The sequence below is a fragment of the Thalassophryne amazonica genome, chromosome 5 (genome assembly GCF_902500255.1).
Source record: "Thalassophryne amazonica chromosome 5, fThaAma1.1, whole genome shotgun sequence".
Classification (NCBI taxonomy): Eukaryota; Metazoa; Chordata; class Actinopteri; order Batrachoidiformes; family Batrachoididae; genus Thalassophryne; species Thalassophryne amazonica.
In genome coordinates, this window is record NC_047107.1 from 97,278,045 (window position 1) to 97,301,441 (window position 23,397).

At 39.1% G+C, this 23,397-nt stretch overlaps 1 protein-coding gene and 1 long non-coding RNA gene across 2 annotated transcripts; both read right to left on the minus strand.

The window, feature by feature from the left end:
* Positions 1-7,553: 7,553 nt before the first annotated feature.
* Positions 7,554-10,408, minus strand: LOC117511002 (sia-alpha-2,3-Gal-beta-1,4-GlcNAc-R:alpha 2,8-sialyltransferase-like). Its single transcript, XM_034170935.1, has 2 exons — positions 9,848-10,408; positions 7,554-8,077 (listed from the first exon to the last, which is right to left on the minus strand). The coding sequence occupies exons 1-2, from the start codon at positions 10,327-10,329 to the stop codon at positions 7,795-7,797; spliced, it is 765 nt and encodes a 254-aa protein (XP_034026826.1). The 5' UTR covers positions 10,330-10,408; the 3' UTR covers positions 7,554-7,794.
* Positions 10,409-15,558: 5,150 nt separating this feature from the next.
* Positions 15,559-18,412, minus strand: LOC117511004. Its single transcript, XR_004560865.1, has 3 exons — positions 18,209-18,412; positions 16,821-16,823; positions 15,559-15,577 (listed from the first exon to the last, which is right to left on the minus strand). It is a non-coding gene; the product is annotated as an uncharacterized LOC117511004 (long non-coding RNA).
* Between the last annotated feature and the right edge of the window lie 4,985 nt (positions 18,413-23,397).

Genomic DNA, 23,397 nt, shown 5'->3' on the forward strand with positions numbered 1-23,397 from the left:
AACACTAATAGTTACATTTACACCACAACCGAGTGTACATGACCAGGGGCGTAGCACCAAATTCTAGGCCCTAGGTACTAGCCATATTGAAGCCCCCCCCCCCCCAACTCTTATGTTCTTTTTTAATTAACATGAACACCAAATTTCTAATGCGTAGTCAAACCAGGTCTAAATCATGTATACCTTAGATCACACCTGGGAGTCAGAACCCTTTTTAAAGCTGGGGGAACAGTACTGAGTCGGAGAGTCTGGGGAACCAAATTGCACCATTTTCTAGAAAAATGGTGCAATTTGGTGCATTCCCATCTGTTAAAAATGCACGGGAATGCACCAAATTGCACCATTTTTCTAGAAAATGGTGTAATTTGGTGCATTCCCGTGCATTTTAAATGGTGCAATTTGGTGCATTCCCGTGCATTTTTAACAGATGGGAATGCACCAAATTGCACCATTTTTCTAGAAAATGGTGTAATTTGGGTCCCCAGACCCCCCAACTCAATATAGCTAGTTTTCAAGCTCACCTCTCTTTTCAAAGAATTTGGTTAGCAGCTGTTTTCCCTCATTTAGTTTTCTTTCCCTGTCCTTTTTTCTCTTCATTTTTGAAATCCGGACTTGGATTTTTTAGGAGACATGTCTTATTTCAGCCTAAACACTAGGGCTGCAACTAACGATTATTTTAGTAATCGATTAATTGGATGATTATTTTTTTGATTTCAATTTTTTTTTTTTTTTACATGTGAGTTTTGCCATTATTTCTTTAAGTGAGTTATTATTAAAAGGCCTTTATTACACAACATCAACATTTGAGCTTGTAACAAAGTTATGATGTTATATTCTCGTTGAAAAGTACCTGGAGTAGTAGTGTTTGTTTTATTTTGCACATACATACATCACCGACACACCACAAAGAGATTTCTATCAGGTTTCACCCAATTATGAGCATTTTTAGATGCCTACAGCAACTATCTCAACCACTGACAACATATTACAGCAAGAGTCCACAAAAGTATTTTAAAGGCCTGACTAAAGTGTAATATGTGATTTTTAATAAGATATTTTCATGAAAAAAAGACACAAATGTGCAGTTAAAAACACAGCTTAGACGTGGTTTGACCGAAACAAATTGTCATTAAACTTAAATAAAACAGGGATGAAGTGGAGGTTTAAGAGTCACTAGGTGTTCACAGGAAAGTTATTTATTTCTATAGTTATTTATTTATGTTCACTGTTAGCTGTTTTTTATCTTTTCTGTTATGTTTTGTTTTATCAGGTTCTTTTGTCTCTTTCTCTAAAATTGTATTGTAGCAGTATTAGTTATTATTACTATTATTGTTGTTGTTGCTATTATTATTAATATATAAATAAAAATCAATTAAAAATATTACAATTTGTAATACATTTGACTCTTTTCGACAACAAATGCTGAGCCATTAATTATTATACAGAAAACAAATGCACACAAACGTACTGAGATGCTAACAGCTTAATGCTAACTTTAATATTGAAAATGCCATAGACATGCTAACACATTAGCATCGGTCCCGTGTTTAAGTTCTAAAATACATCTATCAACTGTTTCAGAAGAGCATAACAGGTCAGTTTAACATAAAAAGGTAGCTATTACTTACAGACATATGCTCTTTAGGTTTTAGCGGGGAAAATTAAGATAAAGCGAAATAAAGACCCAACGAAGCAGTGGATCGAAGCACTGCTTCATTGGTTCAAGATTCAAAGCAAAGCCGTGCAGCATAAATGGTTGATTATATGGAAGAAACAAAATATTTGTGGTAAAACAAAGTTATTTACCAACTAATAGATGACTAAATTAGTTGACAGCTATTTTAATAATCGATTTTAATCGATTACCTCGATTAGCTGTTTCAGCTTGACTAAACACCTCTCCTCTTTCTGTCAGATCCCGTTTGGGATGGGTGTGTGTGTGTGTGTGTGTGTGTGTGTGTGTGTGTGTGTGTGTGTGTGTGTGTGTGTGTGTGTGTGTGTGTGTGTGTGCGGCAGTGTGCCACCTGTGCGCCTGGGCTAAACCATTGCACAAATGTGCAGGGGTGGAAGGGCCCTCAGAGATCTTTCAGTATTATTGTTAGAGCAGAATTATGTTGCACAACATTCATACATTCATTCTAATTATATTCTTTTACAACATGAATTGTATGGATATTAATAACATGCAACATAAAAATGTATTTAATGCCAGTTTTTTTATGGGCCCCCCCATGCTCTGGGCCCTGGATACATAGTACCCTTTACCCCCCCAGTCCGACGCCCCTGTACATGACACTATATAGAGCTGATTTAACAGTAAACCTAACTGTAATAGTGTTATTACATCAAGTTTGTCAACACAGAGTGAAAGTTACAGCATGGTAGTCAATTTGACACTACATAGAGTTAATTTAACTCTCAGTGTTAAATTGATCAACACCAAGAGAGTTCAATTTACACCATGCTAGCAACTACTTGGCACAAAATAGAGGTGATTTAAGACCATTTCAAATGGGACCACACAGTCACTGTAGAGTCTGTTTAACACTGCAAAACTATATATATATATGTATATGTGTGTGTGTGTGTGTGTGTGAGTGTGTGTGTGTGTGTGTGTGTGTGTGTGTGTGTGTGTGTTATAATGACATGTTTTTCGCTAACTATGAACCTATGGCTTATTGTTGGAATGTTGATTGTTTTTCTGAAATTAGAAGAACCTCAACAAAGTCTGACGTAGAGAGACTAGAAAATAAAAGATACACAAGTAGACAAAGTACAGTCTTGTAAACAGATAGCATTTTGTGGAGCAGTGTAGATTGTCTGACAACCTCTTGCTTGGGGAAAGTCCTGAAAACAGGAATTACGCCTCACGTGAGGCATTATATCTGATTACAAAAACACTGATCTAACTCCTTCCCTGAGATTAGGCAGTGATTTCAGTGTACAGAATCAGCATTAATCATGGAAAAGTTTGAATGGCAATGTGGTTAATCAGGAGTTTATCTTCTGTCAAAAAAAAAAACACAACAAAAAAAGGACTATTTTGTGTTTTTGCCATTTAAAATAGAAGTTTGATCTATTCAACCCAGCAGCCGTGCACAATAGTCAAAATGGGCAAAAAGGTCAAAATAAATTAGTAAAAAGCTGAAAATTGGTGTGTGCTCTCCCCTCAGTATCCTTGATAACATACAGGAAGTCCCCCTGTATCCTCATTGAACTTTCACCGGTATGACATCATGATGTCATAGCTTATATTTACATGACAAATGGCCTCATCCAGATATAAAATTTAGTATACAAGGGTATATTTTTATGACCTTTTTATTAAACAGCCATACAATGCTTTGGAACGTTGATGTAAATGTAAATAAACAAAAAAGCACGAGATCATAATGTTATGACTTCATTGATGACATCATAATATGATGTCATCATGTTGAATTACCTCATAGTTGGTAATTATAGGGATTTTCTCACAAAATACACTTAATCAATCAATCAATCAATCAATTTTTTTTATATAGCGCCAAATCACAACAAACAGTTGCCCCAAGGCGCTTTATATTGTAAGGCAAGGCCATACAATAATTATGTAAAACCCCAACGGTCAAAACGACCCCCTGTGAGCAAGCACTTGGCTACAGTGGGAAGGAAAAACTCCCTTTTAACAGGAAGAAACCTCCAGCAGAACCAGGCTCAGGGAGGGGCAGTCTTCTGCTAGGACTGGTTGGGGCTGAGGGAGAGAACCAGGAAAAAGACATGCTGTGGAGGGGAGCAGAGATCGATCACTAATGATTAAATGCAGAGTGGTGCATACAGAGCAAAAAGAGAAAGAAACAGTGCATCATGGGAACCCCCAGCAGTCTACGTCTATAGCAGCATAACTAAGGGATGGTTCAGGGTCACCTGATCCAGCCCTAACTATAAGCTTTAGCAAAAAGGAAAGTTTTAAGCCTAATCTTAAAAGTAGAGAGGGTGTCTGTCTCCCTGATCTGAATTGGGAGCTGGTTCCACAGGAGAGGAGCCTGGAAGCTGAAGGCTCTGCCTCCCATTCTACTCTTACAAACCCTAGGAACTACAAGTAAGCCTGCAGTCTGAGAGCGAAGCGCTCTATTGGGGTGATATGGTACTACGAGGTCCCTAAGATAAGATGGGACCTGATTATTCAAAACCTTATAAGTAAGAAGAAGAATTTTAAATTCTATTCTAGAATTAACAGGAAGCCAATGAAGAGAGGCCAATATGGGTGAGATATGCTCTCTCCTTCTAGTCCCCGTCAGTACTCTAGCTGCAGCATTTTGAATTAACTGAAGGCTTTTTAGGGAACTTTTAGGACAACCTGATAATAATGAATTACAATAGTCCAGCCGAGAGGAAATAAATGCATGAATTAGTTTTTCAGCATCACTCTGAGACAAGACCTTTCTGATTTTAGAGATATTGCGTAAATGCAAAAAAGCAGTCCTACATATTTGTTTAATATGCGCTTTGAATGACATATCCTGATCAAAAATGACTCCAAGATTTCTCACAGTATTACTAGAGGTCAGGGTAATGCCATCCAGAGTAAGGATCTGGTTAGACACCATGTTTCTAAGATTTGTGGGGCCAAGTACAATAACTTCAGTTTTATCTGAGTTTAAAAGCAGGAAATTAGAGGTCATCCATGTCTTTATGTCTGTAAGACAATCCTGCAGTTTAGCTAATTGGTGTGTGTCCTCTGGCTTCATGGATAGATAAAGCTGGGTATCATCTGCGTAACAATGAAAATTTAAGCAATACCGTCTAATAATACTGCCTAAGGGAAGCATGTATAAAGTGAATAAAATTGGTCCTAGCACAGAACCTTGTGGAACTCCATAATTAACTTTAGTCTGTGAAGAAGATTCCCCATTTACATGAACAAATTGTAATCTATTAGACAAATATGATTCAAACCACTGCAGCGCAGTGCCTTTAATACCTATGGCATGCTCTAATCTCTGTAATAAAATTTTATGGTCAACAGTATCAAAAGCAGCACTGAGGTCTAACAGAACAAGCACAGAGATGAGTCCACTGTCCGAGGCCATAAGAAGATCATTTGTAACCTTCACTAATGCTGTTTCTGTACTGTGATGAATTCTAAAACCTGACTGAAACTCTTCAAATAGACCATTCCTCTGCAGATGATCAGTTAGCTGTTTTACAACTACCCTTTCAAGAATTTTTGAGAGAAAAGGAAGGTTGGAGATTGGCCTATAATTAGCTAAGATAGCTGGGTCAAGTGATGGCTTTTTAAGTAATGGTTTAATTACTGCCACCTTAAAAGCCTGTGGTACATAGCCAACTAACAAAGATAGATTGATCATATTTAAGATCGAAGCATTAAATAATGGTAGGGCTTCCTTGAGCAGCCTGGTAGGAATGGGGTCTAATAAACATGTTAATGGTTTGGATGAAGTAACTAATGAAAATAACTCAGACAGAACAATCGGAGAGAAAGAGTCTAACCAAATACCGGCATCACTGAAAGCAGCCAAAGATAACGATACGTCTTTGGGATGGTTATGAGTAATTTTTTCTCTAATAGTTAAAATTTTGTTAGCAAAGAAAGTCATGAAGTCATTACTAGTTAAAGTTAATGGAATACTCAGCTCAATAGAGCTCTGACTCTTTGTCAGCCTGGCTACAGTGCTGAAAAGAAACCTGGGGTTCTTATTTTCTTCAATTAGTGATGAGTAGAAAGATGTCCTAGCTTTACGGAGGGCTTTTTATAGAGCAACAGACTCTTTTTCCAGGCTAAGTGAAGATCTTCTAAATTAGTGAGACGCCATTTCCTCTCCAACTTACGGGTTATCTGCTTTAAGCTACGAGTTTGTGAGTTATACCACGGAGTCAGACACTTCTGATTTAAAGCTCTCTTTTTCAGAGGAGCTACAGCATCCAAAGTTGTCTTCAATGAGGATGTAAAACTATTGACGAGATACTCTATCTCCCTTACAGAGTTTAGGTAGCTACTCTGCACTGTGTTGGTATATGGCATTAGAGAACATAAAGAAGGAATCATATCCTTAAACCTAGTTACAGTGCTTTCTGAAAGACTTCTAGTGTAATGAAACTTATTCCCCACTGCTGGGTAGTCCATCAGAGTAAATGTAAATGTTATTAAGAAATGATCAGACAGAAGGGAGTTTTCAGGGAATACTGTTAAGTCTTCTATTTCCATACCATAAGTCAGAACAAGATCTAAGATATGATTAAAGTGGTGGGTGGACTCATTTACTTTTTGAGCAAAGCCAATAGAGTCTAATAATAGATTAAATGCAGTGTTGAGGCTGTCATTCTCAGCATCTGTGTGGATGTTAAAATCGCCCACTATAATTATCTTGCTGCTAATCCTCCGCCCCGGCCCGTGCTACGAGCATTCTGACAGTTAGTGTGACTCGGGGGTGTTGACTCATTTAAACTAACATATTCATCCTGCTGTAACCAGGTTTCTGTAAGGCAGAATAAATCAATATGTTGATCAATTATTATATCATTTACCAACAGGGACTTAGAAGAGAGAGACCTAATGTTTAATAGACCACATTTAACTGTTTTAGTCTGTGGTGCAGTTGAAGGTGCTATATTATTTTTTCTTTTTGAATTTTTATGCTTAAATAGATTTTTGCTGGTTATTGGTGGTCTGGGAGCAGGCACCGTCTCTACGGGGATGGGGTAATGAGGGGATGGCAGGGGGAGAGAAGCTGCAGAGAGGTGTGTAAGACTACAACTCTGCTTCCTGGTCCCAACCCTGGATAGTCACGGTTTGGAGGATTTAAGAAAATTGGCCAGATTTCTAGAAATGAGAGCTGCTCCATCCAAAGTGGGATGGATGCCGTCTCTCCTAACAAGACCAGGTTTTCCCCAGAAGCTTTGCCAATTATCTATGAAGCCCACCTCATTTTTTAAGAGGTGGGCTTAAGAGGACGTTATACAATCCAGCATAGGTGTTCTATGTAATTTTTCAAACTTGGGGACTTGGGTTCACAATATAGTTTTACAGTTCAAATCAGACTCTGCCTATGTGAGAGGTTATCAAGGGTATTTTCGTTTTTGTGGATTTTCAGTCACGGATGAAGTCACATTCATCAAAATGATCCTCATCAGCCATCTGGAAATCAAATGTTTCTTTTTGAGTACCAGTGAATCAGACCTAAACTTATCTTTGCTCTCTTTTGCATCAAAGTCGTGCTCTTCATCAGTGTCTGACACACTAATTTTTCAGAATTGCTGCAGCCATTTTCATGGCAATGCCCACACAGAATTGTACAGAACAGACCAGACGTCTTCAGCCACTCGATCGCTCACAACCACTTTTGGTTATATATCATCAATCATAATACCTGTTTCACTCTGAAGCAATCTTGTCTATCAAACAATGACGATACATATACCACTGCAAATAATTAAATGATGAACATGTGTCAAACATTATTTTCAACATCCATGACACTCATGGCATCATAACGGGAAAAGCTCAAGGAGGCTACATGGGCATCCAACAATTTTCAGCTTTCTACTCATTTTTTCCAACCTTGGCCAAAAAAATGACCAAATATTACTGGACAACAATGGGAAAGTAATGAGAGTAAACAGTACTGAACACATTAATATGGAAATAAAGCATGTGATTGGTGAAGTGAGCGAACCTCGGCGTGTTTCTAAAATGAGTGTTTCAATCATTGTGTTTACATTTATCATGCACTACGCAACTGTGATGGAGGTCTGCGATGAGCTGATGTGGATCTGGGTCACGGCCTCTGCAGTCTAACTGCAGTGTGACAGGCTGAGTTTGGTCACACCTTCCCTGTGCAGTTTATAGAGTAGCTTGAATTCGCTGGGCAGCTGGTGAGTCTCCTGCCACTTGGTGGTGAATTTGGTCCCTTTCTTGTCATAGTAGTGGTAAGGCAGCTCCTTGCCCGTGTTGGGGTCCCAGCCAAAGGGCCAGAAGCCGTAGAGGTGGATCTCATCGCACATGGCGGAAGCCAGCGTGTACATGAGGATTCCGGTGCTGAGCCGTTTGGGGGATAGGTTTTTAGTCTTCCAGTATCTGTGAGGCAAACGGCAAGAGATATTTCTGAGAGCCAAGCACATGTGATGTTACTGTGAGCAGAAGAGTATGAGTCAGTACAAACAACCTGTGAATTATTGCAAACCTTGTACTTCTACTAGATACATTTAATGACAGATTTTTGTTTCCAGTCGAATTCATTTGAACATAAATGTTCATATCCTAAGCAATGCCAATTCCAAAATTCCACTGTCCACTTTCATTTATGTAAGGCCCTAAAGTAACTTATTATGTACGACCACTGTAGTGAAACAACCACGTCCAGCAACCCATTTTTGTCCACCAGATCCAGATCAGCTTGAACTACATGCATACAATATAGTCGTGTGTCCACATTTGTGCATTGCTCATTTGCCAATCCTTTTAAAATTTGATGGATAAATATCCAGGGTAGGGTCTAGTTTGCATCATGTTAAAGCAAATCTGGAGCCTATCCCAGGCTGCCAGTCTAGCTGGTGCATATAGACAGACAAACCTATGGTCAATTTGGAGTCATTAGTTCATCTATCCTGCTTGTCTTTGGAAGGAAGCCGGAGCGCCCACACAAACACTGGTAGAACATGCAAACTCCACACACAAAGGACTAAGTCGGAAGAAAACCTAGGGCCTTTTTGCTGTGAGGCAACAGTGATAACCACTAAGTGACTGCGCCGTCCCAGTGCTAACATGTAATTTCCCTCAACGGAATTCCTGGCACCAACTTCTTTGATGGTCTTTTAGTACAATTAACCACACAGCAAGTCATATTACCTCAGTTATTTGTAATAAAACACTCAGAAAAGACAGAGTCATTTCAACCAGGACAAGTCCAGCAGCAGCAGCAAGTAGCCACTGTTATTAGACTTCTGGACACAAATGCAGGACTCGACAAAGCGACTCTGGTCTTTAGGAATATTTACTGACAGAATCAGCAGGGTCTGGTACACAAAAAGGCAGTATAAAATCAGCAAACAAATCCAGAACATCAGGCGTGGTCGAAAAAACAGGCAGTAGGTCAAAAAATACTAGGAAGCAAGGTGAGGAAAACACAAGGAACAGAGCTCGAAGCGATGGCACCAGGCAAAATGATCTGGCGGAGAACTATGCACCCTAGTGACGAGCTACAGATTGGAAGCTCGTATGTATGGAAAGCTCCAGAACAGGGTGTGGCCCAGACAGTGTGCACCACCATGCACCAAGAGAGGCAGACAAAAGAGACAGGGGAAGACAAAGCCTAAGCAGGAAAAAAACAAGCAAGAGAAAACACACACAGAAAAACAAATCAAAACTAAACTAAACAGAATAAAACAGAACTCAACATGATACAAAATTTCAGATCATGACATGGAGTGACTCAGGTTTGGAGCCGAGTGACCATTCAGGGAACTGCCAAGATTTGCCACATCCTTATTGACTCCATTTCCGACACTGGAGGGTGCCACTTGTTGCCAATCCCAGTTCTTAATGACCCTTATCCAGCACATTTTTAATCTTAAAAAAAAAACAAAACAACAAACACTCATTCCAGTGTGCTCAACCAATCAGATACCAACACACACCTGACTATGCAAATCAACAGTAGGTAGAGCAGGTAAGACAGAAAATATGCAGTTTCAGGGTCCCTGAAGACCAGGATAGGGAAACACTGCCATAGACCACCGAAAACCTGGTCTGAAAATGCACGTTGATCTGCATTAGTGTTTGTATTCCTCCTGTTCAATTATAAAACTAAAAACAACACTGAACTGAAGTAAAAAATGTGGTTCTTACTTATTGACATCGTGCATTATATTTCCTGGCCAGGCCAGTTTGACCTTCAGCTGGCCCTTGTGCTCCACAAAGAAGTCCACCAGGGTCCTGGTTACTGTGGCTGAGGTATGCAGGAAGAAGGCGGGAATCCACAAAATGGCTTCCTCCAGTTTCTTCAGGTTGAGGAAGAAATTATTTCTGTCTTGAATGGTCAGCAGGTTATTGTAGTACCTCTCCAAGATACTGGGGTTGAAGGTGGTCAAGTTGGTCTTCTTGCCCACATCCTTAGAGTAGACCTCCGTGGGGGCAAAGTTGCAGCGGAAGACAAAGTCAGCCTGGTCGATTTCTGAGCCGCAGTGGCTTCCAGTCAGGATGCCGCTGTTTCCCACCACCGCACATATGCTGTAATGCTTGCCGAGAATAGGAGAGGCGTCCGGCAGCAGGGACTTGAAGTTGTTGCTGATGGAGAAGACATACTTGTGGCTGGAGTAGTCGAAGTGCATCAGCTGTCCCACACGCACGCTGTTTTTGGTCAGTGAGAAGTTGTTGGCAATGTCAATGTAGCTGAAGATATCTTTCCTAACAAAATAATAATAATTTACACTGTTATTAGTAATTAAAGGAGATGTTGAATGACACTGTTGATGTTCCTGGTTAGATATGCTTATTCTTATTGATAACTGGTTGTTGTAAATGTTGAATTCTAACAGGCTTTTTGTATGAGTGATATCCAGGTAATCATCACAAAAAAAGTCCTAGTAGACTCGTACATGTCCCATAAATTCATCAGCAGACAGGTAGTGATGATGTCAGCAAAAACAAGATGGTGAAATTTTGGTTCCCCCCAAAACAAAGAAATTCATCCGGTACTACATTAAAATTTATGGTGTGCATGTGCACAGATAGTGGGGTGGCATAGCAAAACAACTGCATGGAATTTGGCACACATATTCTAAATTAAATAATGTTTATTTTCAGATATGGAACTACCCTGGAGCTGACCTCTGATGAGCTACAGGGGCCAATCAAGAATTACACAGGGGTCAAAATTTAAAAAAGCTTCAATCATGTTGAAAACTATACCACATTATTTGTCTGATCATAACGATTCCAAAAAGGTATAGTTTGGACTATCTATGACTGAATGTTCTGGAGTTATAGGGTAAAAAAAAAACAGCAAAAATGGTGACAAGGCCAGTTTCAGTTTGTACAGGGGTCAAAAGTTAAAGTTGCTCCAATTTTGATAAAAAGTGTTGCAAATTATAGGTTGAAATAAAAGGATTAATAAATGGAATAGTTTTGACTGTGTTGAATGTTTGGTCTCCAAAGTAAAGGTCAAACAAGGTTGATGTATGACATATGTTACCCCGTAACATGATAACTAAGCATGACAGATGGTGCAAACTGTTCCTTTTAAAAATGCTATTAACTCAACCAATAATTTGCATCATTTTTTACCAAAATTGGCTCAACTTTAACTTCTGACCCCTGTATAAACTGAAACTGACCTTTGTCACCATTTTTGCTGTTTTACCCCATAACTCCATGAAATTCAGTCACAACTGTCTTTATGAAGGTATCAGTTGTTTTCAGACATGGCAAAACATGTGATGACAGTGTAGTAAATCTGAATACAGCATGGCTTTCTCATTCTGGTCGTGCATGAATGCCATTCCTGTGAGGGAAGCTACCAAACATAGCCGTGACCATTACGACATACGAGCTGTGATTGGAGAAATTGCAAATAAAGACTCTGCACGAGGTCTATATCACTACATGTTCCACTCACATATCCACTGTCATCTACTTTAGCTACATACATATCCTACACCAGCCCAGTCTCACAGTTTTTTTCGTGCTCCCGGCATGAAATGAGTCAAATTTTCGTGACGGGGCTTTTTTTAACTCAATATTACTACTAACCCTACTCCACTTTTAATTTCGTGCAGCCATCATGGAATGAATGAGAATGAATTTGTGCTGCTGTGACAAAAAATGAAGCACTTTTCGTCACAATATCACAAACTAATAGATTAATGTATATTTCATGCTCCTGAATCACAACTTGCCGTGAGACTGGGTTGCCTACACATGCATGATATGATACATGCTTTGACAGAGTAATGAGTGGAGATACGTACCTCATGAGTACGCCCACTGCGGAACAATCGCACATAGTTGATTGCCTGCTCTGGTCAGTTTTTACATGCTCCAATGAAATTACTCACCGCTCGCTCCAAAACAGAAATCAATCCACACTGTATTTTAATTTTAGCCTTACTTTAGCCTCATTGCTTTGTTTTGTTTTGGGTAATTTAAAATGAAAGGAGTTACCAAACTGAATATTCTGTGGTAAAAGGGCTGGCACGATAAGGGACAGCTTCAGCCTACACGTTTTCAGTCAGTGTTTTATTGTTTATTTATTATTATTATTTTTATTACTAATCATCATCTTCAACCCGCTTTTCCGGGTTTGGGTCGCAGGGCCAACAGCTCCAGCAGGGGAACCCCAGACGTCCCTTTTCCCATGCCACATTGACCACCTCTGACCGGGGTATACCGAGGTGTTCCCAGGCCAGTGTGGAGATATAATCTCTCCACCTAGTCCTGGGTTTTCCTAGATGGACATGCTTGGAACACCTTCCTAGGGAGGCTCCCAGGGGGCATCCTTACCAGATGCCTGAACCACCTCATCTGGCTCCTTTCAATGCAAAGGAGCAGCGACTCTACTCCGAGCTCCCCACGGATGACCGAACTTCTCACCTTATATCTAAGGGAGACAACAGCCACCCTCCTGAGGAAGCCCGTTTCGGCCGCTTGTACCCGAGATCTAGTTCTTTCGGTCATGACCCAACCCTCATGACCATACGTGAGAGTAGGAACGAAGGCTGACCAGTAGATTGAGAGCTTCACCTTTTATTATCATCATCATCATCATGTCCAGTGGATTTTTATTTTATTTTTTAGCACTGTTGTCGTTGTGTTACCTGTGCTGCTCCACAGCCTGTTCAGTGGATTTTATTTTATTTTTTAGCACTGTTGTCGTGCGTTACCTGTGCTGCTCCACAGCCTGTTCAGTGGATTTTTATTTTATTTTTTACCACTGTTGTCGTGTGTTACCTGTGCTGCTCCACAGCCTGTTCAGTGGATTTTTATTTTTTATTTTTTAGCACTGTTGTCGTGCGTTACCTGTGCTGCTCCACAGCCTGTTCAGTGGATTTTTATTTTTATTTTTAGCACTGTTGTCGTGTGTTACCTGTGCTGCTCCACAGCCTGTTCAGTGGATTTTATTTTTATTTTTTAGCACTGTTGTCGTGTGTTACCTGTGCTGCTCCACAGCCTGTTCAGTGGATTTTTATTTTTTAGCACTGTTGTCGTGCGTTACCTGTGCTGCTCCACAGCCTGTCCGTGGATTTTTTTTTTTTTATTTTTTAGCACTGTTGTCGTGCGTTACCTGTGCTGCTCCACAGCCTGTTCAGTGGATTTTTATTTTTTATTTTTTAGCACTGTTGTCGTGTGTTACCTGTGCTGCTCCACAGCCTGTTCAGTGGATTTTTATTTTATTTTTTACCACTGTTGTCGTGTGTTACCTGTGCTGCTCCACAGCCTGTTCAGTGGATTTTTATTTTATTTTTTACCACTGTTGTCGTGTGTTACCTGTGCTGCTCCACAGCCTGTCCAGTGGATTTTTATTTTTTAGCACTGTTGTCGTGCGTTACCTGTGCTGCTCCACAGCCTGTCTAGTGGATTTTTATTTTATTTTTTACCACTGTTGTCGTGTGTTACCTGTGCTGCTCCACAGCCTGTTCAGTGGATTTTATTTTTTTATTTTTTTAGCACTGTTGTCGTGCGTTACCTGTGCTGCTCCACAGCCTGTCAGTGGATTTTTATTTATTTTTTTAGCACTGTTGTCGTGGTTACCTGTGCTGCTCCACAGCCTGTCTAGGGATTTTTATTTATTTTTTACCACTGTTGTCGTGGTGTGACCTGTGCTGCTCCACAGCCTGTCCAGTGGATTTTATTTTTTATTTTTTAGCACTGTTGTCGTGCGTTACCTGTGCTGCTCCACAGCCTGTTCAGTGGATTTTTATTTTTTTATTTTTTACCCACTGTTGTCGTGCGTTACCTGTGCTGCTCCACAGCCTGTTCAGTGGATTTTTATTTTTTTATTTTTTAGCACTGTTGTGTGCTGTTACCTGTGCTGCTCCACAGCTGTTCAGTGGATTTTTTATTTTTTATTTTTTACCACTGTTGTCGTGCTTTACCTGTGCTGCTCCACAGCCTGTCCAGTGGATTTTTATTTTTATTTTTTACCACTCGTTGTCGTGCGTTAACTGTGGCTGCTCCACAGCCTGTTCAGTGGATTTTTATTTGTATTTTTTTAGCACTGGTTGTCGTGCGTTACCTGTGCTGCTCCACAGCCGGTCCAGTGGATTTTTATTTTTTATTTTTTACCACTGTGTCGGTGCGTACCTGTGCTGCTCACAGCTGTCCAGTGGATTTTTATTTTTATTTTTTAGCACTGTTGTCGGTCGTTACCTGTGCTGCTCCACAGCCTGTCCAGTGGATTTTTATTTTATTTTTTTAGCACTGTTGTCGTGCGTTACCTGGCTGCTCCACAGCCTGTTCAGTGGATTTTATTTTTATTTTTTACCACTGTGTCGTGCGTTACCTGTGCTGCTCCACAGCCTGTCCAGTGGATTTTTATTTTTATTTTTAGCACTGTGTCGTGCGTTACCTGTGCTGCTCCACAGCCTGTTCAGTGGATTTTTATTTTTTATTTTTACCACTGTTGTCGTGTTACCTGTGCTGCTCCCACAGCCTGTTCAGTGGATTTTATTTTTTATTTTTTACACTGTTGTCGTGCGTTACCTGTGCTGCTCCACAGCCTGTCCAGTGGATTTTTATTTTTTATTTTTACCACTGTGTCGTGCGTTACCTGTGCTGCTCCACAGCCTGTCCAGTGGATTTTATTTTTTTATTTTTTAGCACTGTTGTCGTGCGTTCCTGTGCTGCTCCACAGCCTGTTCAGTGGATTTTTATTTTTTTATTTTAGCACTGTTGTCGTGTTACCTGTGCTGCTCCACAGCCTGTTCAGTGGATTTTATTTTTTATTTTTTACACTGTGCTCACAGGCAAATGACGCAACCGACAGGCGTGAAAAAACTCACGCATGCGCATGAAGGTTCAAGCTTGGCTGATGCAATCACACGTGATTCAAATCCATATGGTTTTTGAAAAAAATAAAAAGGTCCGATACTTTTCTGACAGACCTCGTATGGTCCCACTCTACTCAGAGTGGGACCATATGTACATGGCAGTGGCAGTGAATTTCCATTCAAAACCGTGTTAAATTAAGTTGATTATACCATCATAGTTAATTTACATCACAAGAGTCTACTTGGCACAATGATAGTTGTTTTAATGCTAAAAATAGCTGTACTTGTGATAAATCACCTTGATCAACACTAAGAGTTAAATTTACACCATGATAGAGTCAACATGACATTATGACAGAGTTGACATAACGCTATGTTTAACTCTATTAGTGTTGAGTCCAATAAATCAACACTAAGAGTAAAAAATACACCATAGTCTACTTGACACTACATACAGTCGTTAACTCCAAACTTAACTCTATTAGTGTTAAATTAATCGCATTCATAAGAGATAGATTACACCATGATAGTCTACTTGACATTATATAGATTTAATTCTAAACTGTATTACGTTACACCAAACTGATCAACACTAAGAGTAAAATTTACACCATAATAGAGGCTACACATTAAATTTTGTAGTGTAAAATATACTCTGCCAGGATAACATTTGGTCCCAGTCCAAATAGAGTTAAATATACTCTATCACAGTGCTAAATGAATTCTATCAAAGTTCAACTCTATCATGCTGTGAATTAATCCTATTGGAGTTGAAAAATATGATTTGACAAGACAGTAGAACTGATTCACTCTATAATAGAGTGCATAGTTAACTCCAAACATACCCATAGTGTTAAATTAATTGATGAACCTCATAGTTACATTTACACCACAACCGAGTGTACATGACCAGGGGCGTAGCACAAATTCTAGGCCCTAGGTACTAGCCATATTGAAGCCCCCCCCCCCCCAACTCTTATGTTCTTTTTTAATTAACATGAACACCAAATTCTAATGCGTAGTCAAACCAGGTCTAAATCATGTATACCTTAGATCACACCTGGGAGTCAGAACCCTTTTAAAGCTGGGGGAACAGTACTGAGTCGGAGAGTCTGGGGAACCAAATTGCACCATTTTCTAGAAAAATGGTGCAATTTGGTGCATTCCCATCTGTTAAAAATGCACGGGAATGCACCAAATTGCACCATTTTTCTAGAAAATGGTGTAATTTGGTGCATTCCCGTGCATTTTAAATGGTGCAATTTGGTGCATTCCCGTGCATTTTTAACAGATGGGAATGCACCAAATTGCACCATTTTTCTAGAAAATGGTGTAATTTGGGTCCCCAGACCCCCCAACTCAATATAGCTAGTTTTCAAGCTCACCTCTCTTTTCAAAGAATTTGGTTAGCAGCTGTTTTCCCTCATTTAGTTTCTTTCCCTGTCCTTTTTTCTCTTCATTTTTGAAATCCGGACTTGGATTTTTTAGGAGACATGTCTTATTTCAGCCTAAACACTAGGGCTGCAACTAACGATTATTTTAGTAATCGATTAATTGGATGATTATTTTTTGATTTCAATTTTTTTTTTTTTTTTTACATGTGAGTTTTGCCATTATTTCTTAAGTGAGTTATTATTAAAGGCCTTTATTACACAACATCAACATTTGAGCTTGTAACAAAGTTATGATGTTATATTCTCGTTGAAACAGTACCTGGAGTAGTAGTGTTTTGTTTTATTTTGCACATACATACATCACCGACAACCCACAAAGAGATTTCTATCAGGTTTCACCCAATTATGAGCATTTTTAGATGCCTACAGCAACTATCTCACCCACTGACAACATATTACAGCAAGAGTCCACAAAAGTATTTTAAAGGCCTGACTAAAGTGTAATATGTGATTTTTAATAAGATATTTTCATGAAAAAAAGACACAAATGTGCAGTTAAAAACACAGCTTAGACGTGGTTTGACCCGAAACAAATTGTCATTAACTTAAATAAAACAGGGATGAAGTGGAGGTTTAAGAGTCACTAGGTGTTCACAGGAAAGTTATTTATTTCTATAGTTATTTATTATGTTCACTGTTAGCTGTTTTTTATCTTTTTCTGTTATGTTTTGTTTTATCAGGTTCTTTTGTCTCTTTCTCTAAAATTGTATTGTAGCAGTATTAGTTATTATTACTATTATTGTTGTTGTTGCTATTATTATTAATATATAAATAAAAATCAATTAAAAATATTACAATTTGTAATACATTTGACTCTTTTCGACAACAAATGCTGAGCCATTAATTATTATACAGAAAACAAATGCACACAAACGTACTGAGATGCTAACAGCTTAATGCTAACTTTAATATTGAAAATGCCATAGACATGCTAACACATTAGCATCGGTCCCGTGTTTAAGTTCTAAAATACATCTATCAACTGTTTCAGAAGAGCATAACAGGTCAGTTTAACATAAAAAGGTAGCTATTACTTACAGACATATGCTCTTTAGGTTTTTAGCGGGGAAATTAAGATAAAGCGAAATAAAGACCCAACGAAGCAGTGGATCGAAGCACTGCTTCATTGGTTCAAGATTCAAAGCAAAGCCGTGCAGCATAAATGGTTGATTATATGGAAGAAACAAAATATTTGTGGTAAAACAAAGTTATTTACCAACTAATAGATGACTAAATTAGTTGACAGCTATTTTAATAATCGATTTTAATCGATTACCTCGATTAGCTGTTTCAGCTTGACTAAACACCTCTCCTCTTTCTGTCAGATCCCGTTTGGGATGGGTGTGTGTGTGTGTGTGTGTGTGTGTGTGTGTGTGTGTGTGTGTGTGTGTGTGTGTGTGTGTGTGTGTGTGTGTGTGCGGCAGTGTGCCACCTGTGCGCCTGGGCTAAACCATTGCACAAATGTGCAGGGGTGGAAGGGCCCTCAGAGATCTTCAGTATTATTGTTAGAGCAGAATTATGTTGCACAACATTCATACATTCATTCTAATTATATTCTTTTACAACATGAATTGTATGGATATTAATAACATGCAACATAAAAATGTATTTAATGCCAGTTTTTTTATGGGCCCCCCCATGCTCTGGGCCCTGGATACATAGTACCCTTTACCCCCCCCAGTCCGACGCCCCTGTACATGACACTATATAGAGCTGATTTAACAGTAAACCTAACTGTAATAGTGTTATTACATCAAGTTTGTCAACACAGAGTGAAAGTTACAGCATGGTAGTCAATTTGACACTACATAGAGTTAATTTAACTCTCAGTGTTAAATTGATCAACACCAAGAGAGTTCAATTTACACCATGCTAGCAACTACTTGGCACAAAATAGAGGTGATTTAAGACCATTTCAAATGGGACCACACAGTCACTGTAGAGTCTGTTTAACACTGCAAAACTATATATATATATGTATATGTGTGTGTGTGTGTGTGTGTGAGTGTGTGTGTGTGTGTGTGTGTGTGTGTGTGTGTGTGTGTTATAATGACATGTTTTTCGCTAACTATGAACCTATGGCTTATTGTTGGAATGTGATTGTTTTTCTGAAATTAGAAGAACCTCAACAAAGTCTGACGTAGAGAGACTAGAAAATAAAAGATACACAAGTAGACAAAGTACAGTCTTGTAAACAGATAGCATTTTGTGGAGCAGTGTAGATTGTCTGACAACCTCTTGCTTGGGGAAAGTCCTGAAAACAGGAATTACGCCTCACGTGAGGCATTATATCTGATTACAAAAACACTGATCTAACTCCTTCCCTGAGATTAGGCAGTGATTTCAGTGTACAGAATCAGCATTAATCATGGAAAGTTTGAATGGCAATGTGGTTAATCAGGAGTTTATCTTCTGTCAAAAAAAAAACACAACAAAAAAAGGACTATTTTGTGTTTTTGCCATTTAAAATAGAAGTTTGATCTATTCAACCCAGCAGCCGTGCACAATAGTCAAAATGGGCAAAAAGGTCAAAATAAATTAGTAAAAGCTGAAAATTGGTGTGTGCTCTCCCCTCAGTATCCTTGATAACATACAGGAAGTCCCCCTGTATCCTCATTGAACTTTCACCGGTATGACATCATGATGTCATAGCTTATATTTACATGACAAATGGCCTCATCCAGATATAAAATTTAGTATACAAGGGTATATTTTTATGACCTTTTTATTAAACAGCCATACAATGCTTTGGAACGTTGATGTAAATGTAAATAAACAAAAAAGCACGAGATCATAATGTTATGACTTCATTGATGACATCATAATATGATGTCATCATGTTGAATTACCTCATAGTTGGTAATTATAGGGATTTTCTCACAAAATACACTTAATCAATCAATCAATCAATCAATTTTTTTTTATATAGCGCCAAATCACAACAAACAGTTGCCCCAAGGCGCTTTATATTGTAAGGCAAGGCCATACAATAATTATGTAAAACCCCAACGGTCAAAACGACCCCCTGTGAGCAAGCACTTGGCTACAGTGGGAAGGAAAAACTCCCTTTTAACAGGAAGAAACCTCCAGCAGAACCAGGCTCAGGGAGGGGCAGTCTTCTGCTAGGACTGGTTGGGGCTGAGGGAGAGAACCAGGAAAAAGACATGCTGTGGAGGGGAGCAGAGATCGATCACTAATGATTAAATGCAGAGTGGTGCATACAGAGCAAAAAGAGAAAGAAACAGTGCATCATGGGAACCCCCAGCAGTCTACGTCTATAGCAGCATAACTAAGGGATGGTTCAGGGTCACCTGATCCAGCCCTAACTATAAGCTTTAGCAAAAAGGAAAGTTTTAAGCCTAATCTTAAAAGTAGAGAGGGTGTCTGTCTCCCTGATCTGAATTGGGAGCTGGTTCCACAGGAGAGGAGCCTGAAGCTGAAGGCTCTGCCTCCCATTCTACTCTTACAAACCCTAGGAACTACAAGTAAGCCTGCAGTCTGAGAGCGAAGCGCTCTATTGGGGTGATATGGTACTACGAGGTCCCTAAGATAAGATGGGACCTGATTATTCAAAACCTTATAAGTAAGAAGAAGAATTTTAAATTCTATTCTAGAATTAACAGGAAGCCAATGAAGAGAGGCCAATATGGGTGAGATATGCTCTCTCCTTCTAGTCCCCGTCAGTACTCTAGCTGCAGCATTTTGAATTAACTGAAGGCTTTTTTAGGGAACTTTTAGGACAACCTGATAATAATGAATTACAATAGTCCAGCCGAGAGGAAATAAATGCATGAATTAGTTTTTCAGCATCACTCTGAGACAAGACCTTTCTGATTTTAGAGATATTGCGTAAATGCAAAAAAGCAGTCCTACATATTTGTTTAATATGCGCTTTGAATGACATATCCTGATCAAAAATGACTCCAAGATTTCTCACAGTATTACTAGAGGTCAGGGTAATGCCATCCAGAGTAAGGATCTGGTTAGACACCATGTTTCTAAGATTTGTGGGGCCAAGTACAATAACTTCAGTTTTATCTGAGTTTAAAAGCAGGAAATTAGAGGTCATCCATGTCTTTATGTCTGTAAGACAATCCTGCAGTTTAGCTAATTGGTGTGTGTCCTCTGGCTTCATGGATAGATAAAGCTGGGTATCATCTGCGTAACAATGAAAATTTAAGCAATACCGTCTAATAATACTGCCTAAGGGAAGCATGTATAAAGTGAATAAAATTGGTCCTAGCACAGAACCTTGTGGAACTCCATAATTAACTTTAGTCTGTGAAGAAGATTCCCCATTTACATGAACAAATTGTAATCTATTAGACAAATATGATTCAAACCACTGCAGCGCAGTGCCTTTAATACCTATGGCATGCTCTAATCTCTGTAATAAAATTTTATGGTCAACAGTATCAAAAGCAGCACTGAGGTCTAACAGAACAAGCACAGAGATGAGTCCACTGTCCGAGGCCATAAGAAGATCATTTGTAACCTTCACTAATGCTGTTTCTGTACTATGATGAATTCTAAAACCTGACTGAAACTCTTCAAATAGACCATTCCTCTGCAGATGATCAGTTAGCTGTTTTACAACTACCCTTTCAAGAATTTTTGAGAGAAAAGGAAGGTTGGAGATTGGCCTATAATTAGCTAAGATAGCTGGGTCAAGTGATGGCTTTTTAAGTAATGGTTTAATTACTGCCACCTTAAAAGCCTGTGGTACATAGCCAACTAACAAAGATAGATTGATCATATTTAAGATCGAAGCATTAAATAATGGTAGGGCTTCCTTGAGCAGCCTGGTAGGAATGGGGTCTAATAAACATGTTAATGGTTTGGATGAAGTAACTAATGAAAATAACTCAGACAGAACAATCGGAGAGAAAGAGTCTAACCAAATACCGGCATCACTGAAAGCAGCCAAAGATAACGATACGTCTTTGGGATGGTTATGAGTAATTTTTTCTCTAATAGTTAAAATTTTGTTAGCAAAGAAAGTCATGAAGTCATTACTAGTTAAAGTTAATGGAATACTCAGCTCAATAGAGCTCTGACTCTTTGTCAGCCTGGCTACAGTGCTGAAAAGAAACCTGGGGTTCTTATTTTCTTCAATTAGTGATGAGTAGAAAGATGTCCTAGCTTTACGGAGGGCTTTTTTATAGAGCAACAGACTCTTTTTCCAGGCTAAGTGAAGATCTTCTAAATTAGTGAGACGCCATTTCCTCTCCAACTTACGGGTTATCTGCTTTAAGCTACGAGTTTGTGAGTTATACCACGGAGTCAGACACTTCTGATTTAAAGCTCTCTTTTTCAGAGGAGCTACAGCATCCAAAGTTGTCTTCAATGAGGATGTAAAACTATTGACGAGATACTCTATCTCCCTTACAGAGTTTAGGTAGCTACTCTGCACTGTGTTGGTATATGGCATTAGAGAACATAAAGAAGGAATCATATCCTTAAACCTAGTTACAGTGCTTTCTGAAAGACTTCTAGTGTAATGAAACTTATTCCCCACTGCTGGGTAGTCCATCAGAGTAAATGTAAATGTTATTAAGAAATGATCAGACAGAAGGGAGTTTTCAGGGAATACTGTTAAGTCTTCTATTTCCATACCATAAGTCAGAACAAGATCTAAGATATGATTAAAGTGGTGGGTGGACTCATTTACTTTTTGAGCAAAGCCAATAGAGTCTAATAATAGATTAAATGCAGTGTTGAGGCTGTCATTCTCAGCATCTGTGTGGATGTTAAAATCGCCCACTATAATTATCTTGCTGCTAATCCTCCGCCCCGGCCCGTGCTACGAGCATTCTGACAGTTAGTGTGACTCGGGGGTGTTGACTCATTTAAACTAACATATTCATCCTGCTGTAACCAGGTTTCTGTAAGGCAGAATAAATCAATATGTTGATCAATTATTATATCATTTACCAACAGGGACTTAGAAGAGAGAGACCTAATGTTTAATAGACCACATTTAACTGTTTTAGTCTGTGGTGCAGTTGAAGGTGCTATATTATTTTTTCTTTTTGAATTTTTATGCTTAAATAGATTTTTGCTGGTTATTGGTGGTCTGGGAGCAGGCACCGTCTCTACGGGGATGGGGTAATGAGGGGATGGCAGGGGGAGAGAAGCTGCAGAGAGGTGTGTAAGACTACAACTCTGCTTCCTGGTCCCAACCCTGGATAGTCACGGTTTGGAGGATTTAAGAAAATTGGCCAGATTTCTAGAAATGAGAGCTGCTCCATCCAAAGTGGGATGGATGCCGTCTCTCCTAACAAGACCAGGTTTTCCCCAGAAGCTTTGCCAATTATCTATGAAGCCCACCTCATTTTTTAAGAGGTGGGCTTAAGAGGACGTTATACAATCCAGCATAGGTGTTCTATGTAATTTTTCAAACTTGGGGACTTGGGTTCACAATATAGTTTTACAGTTCAAATCAGACTCTGCCTATGTGAGAGGTTATCAAGGGTATTTCGTTTTTGTGGATTTTCAGTCACGGATGAAGTCACATTCATCAAAATGATCCTCATCAGCCATCTGGAAATCAAATGTTTCTTTTTGAGTACCAGTGAATCAGACCTAAACTTATCTTTGCTCTCTTTTGCATCAAAGTCGTGCTCTTCATCAGTGTCTGACACACTAATTTTTCAGAATTGCTGCAGCCATTTTCATGGCAATGCCCACACAGAATTGTACAGAACAGACCAGACGTCTTCAGCCACTCGATCGCTCACAACCACTTTTGGTTATATATCATCAATCATAATACCTGTTTCACTCTGAAGCAATCTTGTCTATCAAACAATGACGATACATATACCACTGCAAATAATTAAATGATGAACATGTGTCAAACATTATTTTCAACATCCATGACACTCATGGCATCATAACGGGAAAAGCTCAAGGAGGCTACATGGGCATCCAACAATTTTCAGCTTTCTACTCATTT

Bases quoted from the DNA above. Each gene is read 5' to 3' on its own strand.
- LOC117511002 (XM_034170935.1), bottom strand. From the start codon at position 10,329: ATGCACTTCGACTACTCCAGCCACAAGTATGTCTTCTCCATCAGCAAC. The intron at 8,078-9,847 runs GTAAGAACCACA...TTTGCCTCACAG, and splicing joins ATAATGCACGATGTCAATAA to ATACTGGAAGACTAAAAACC.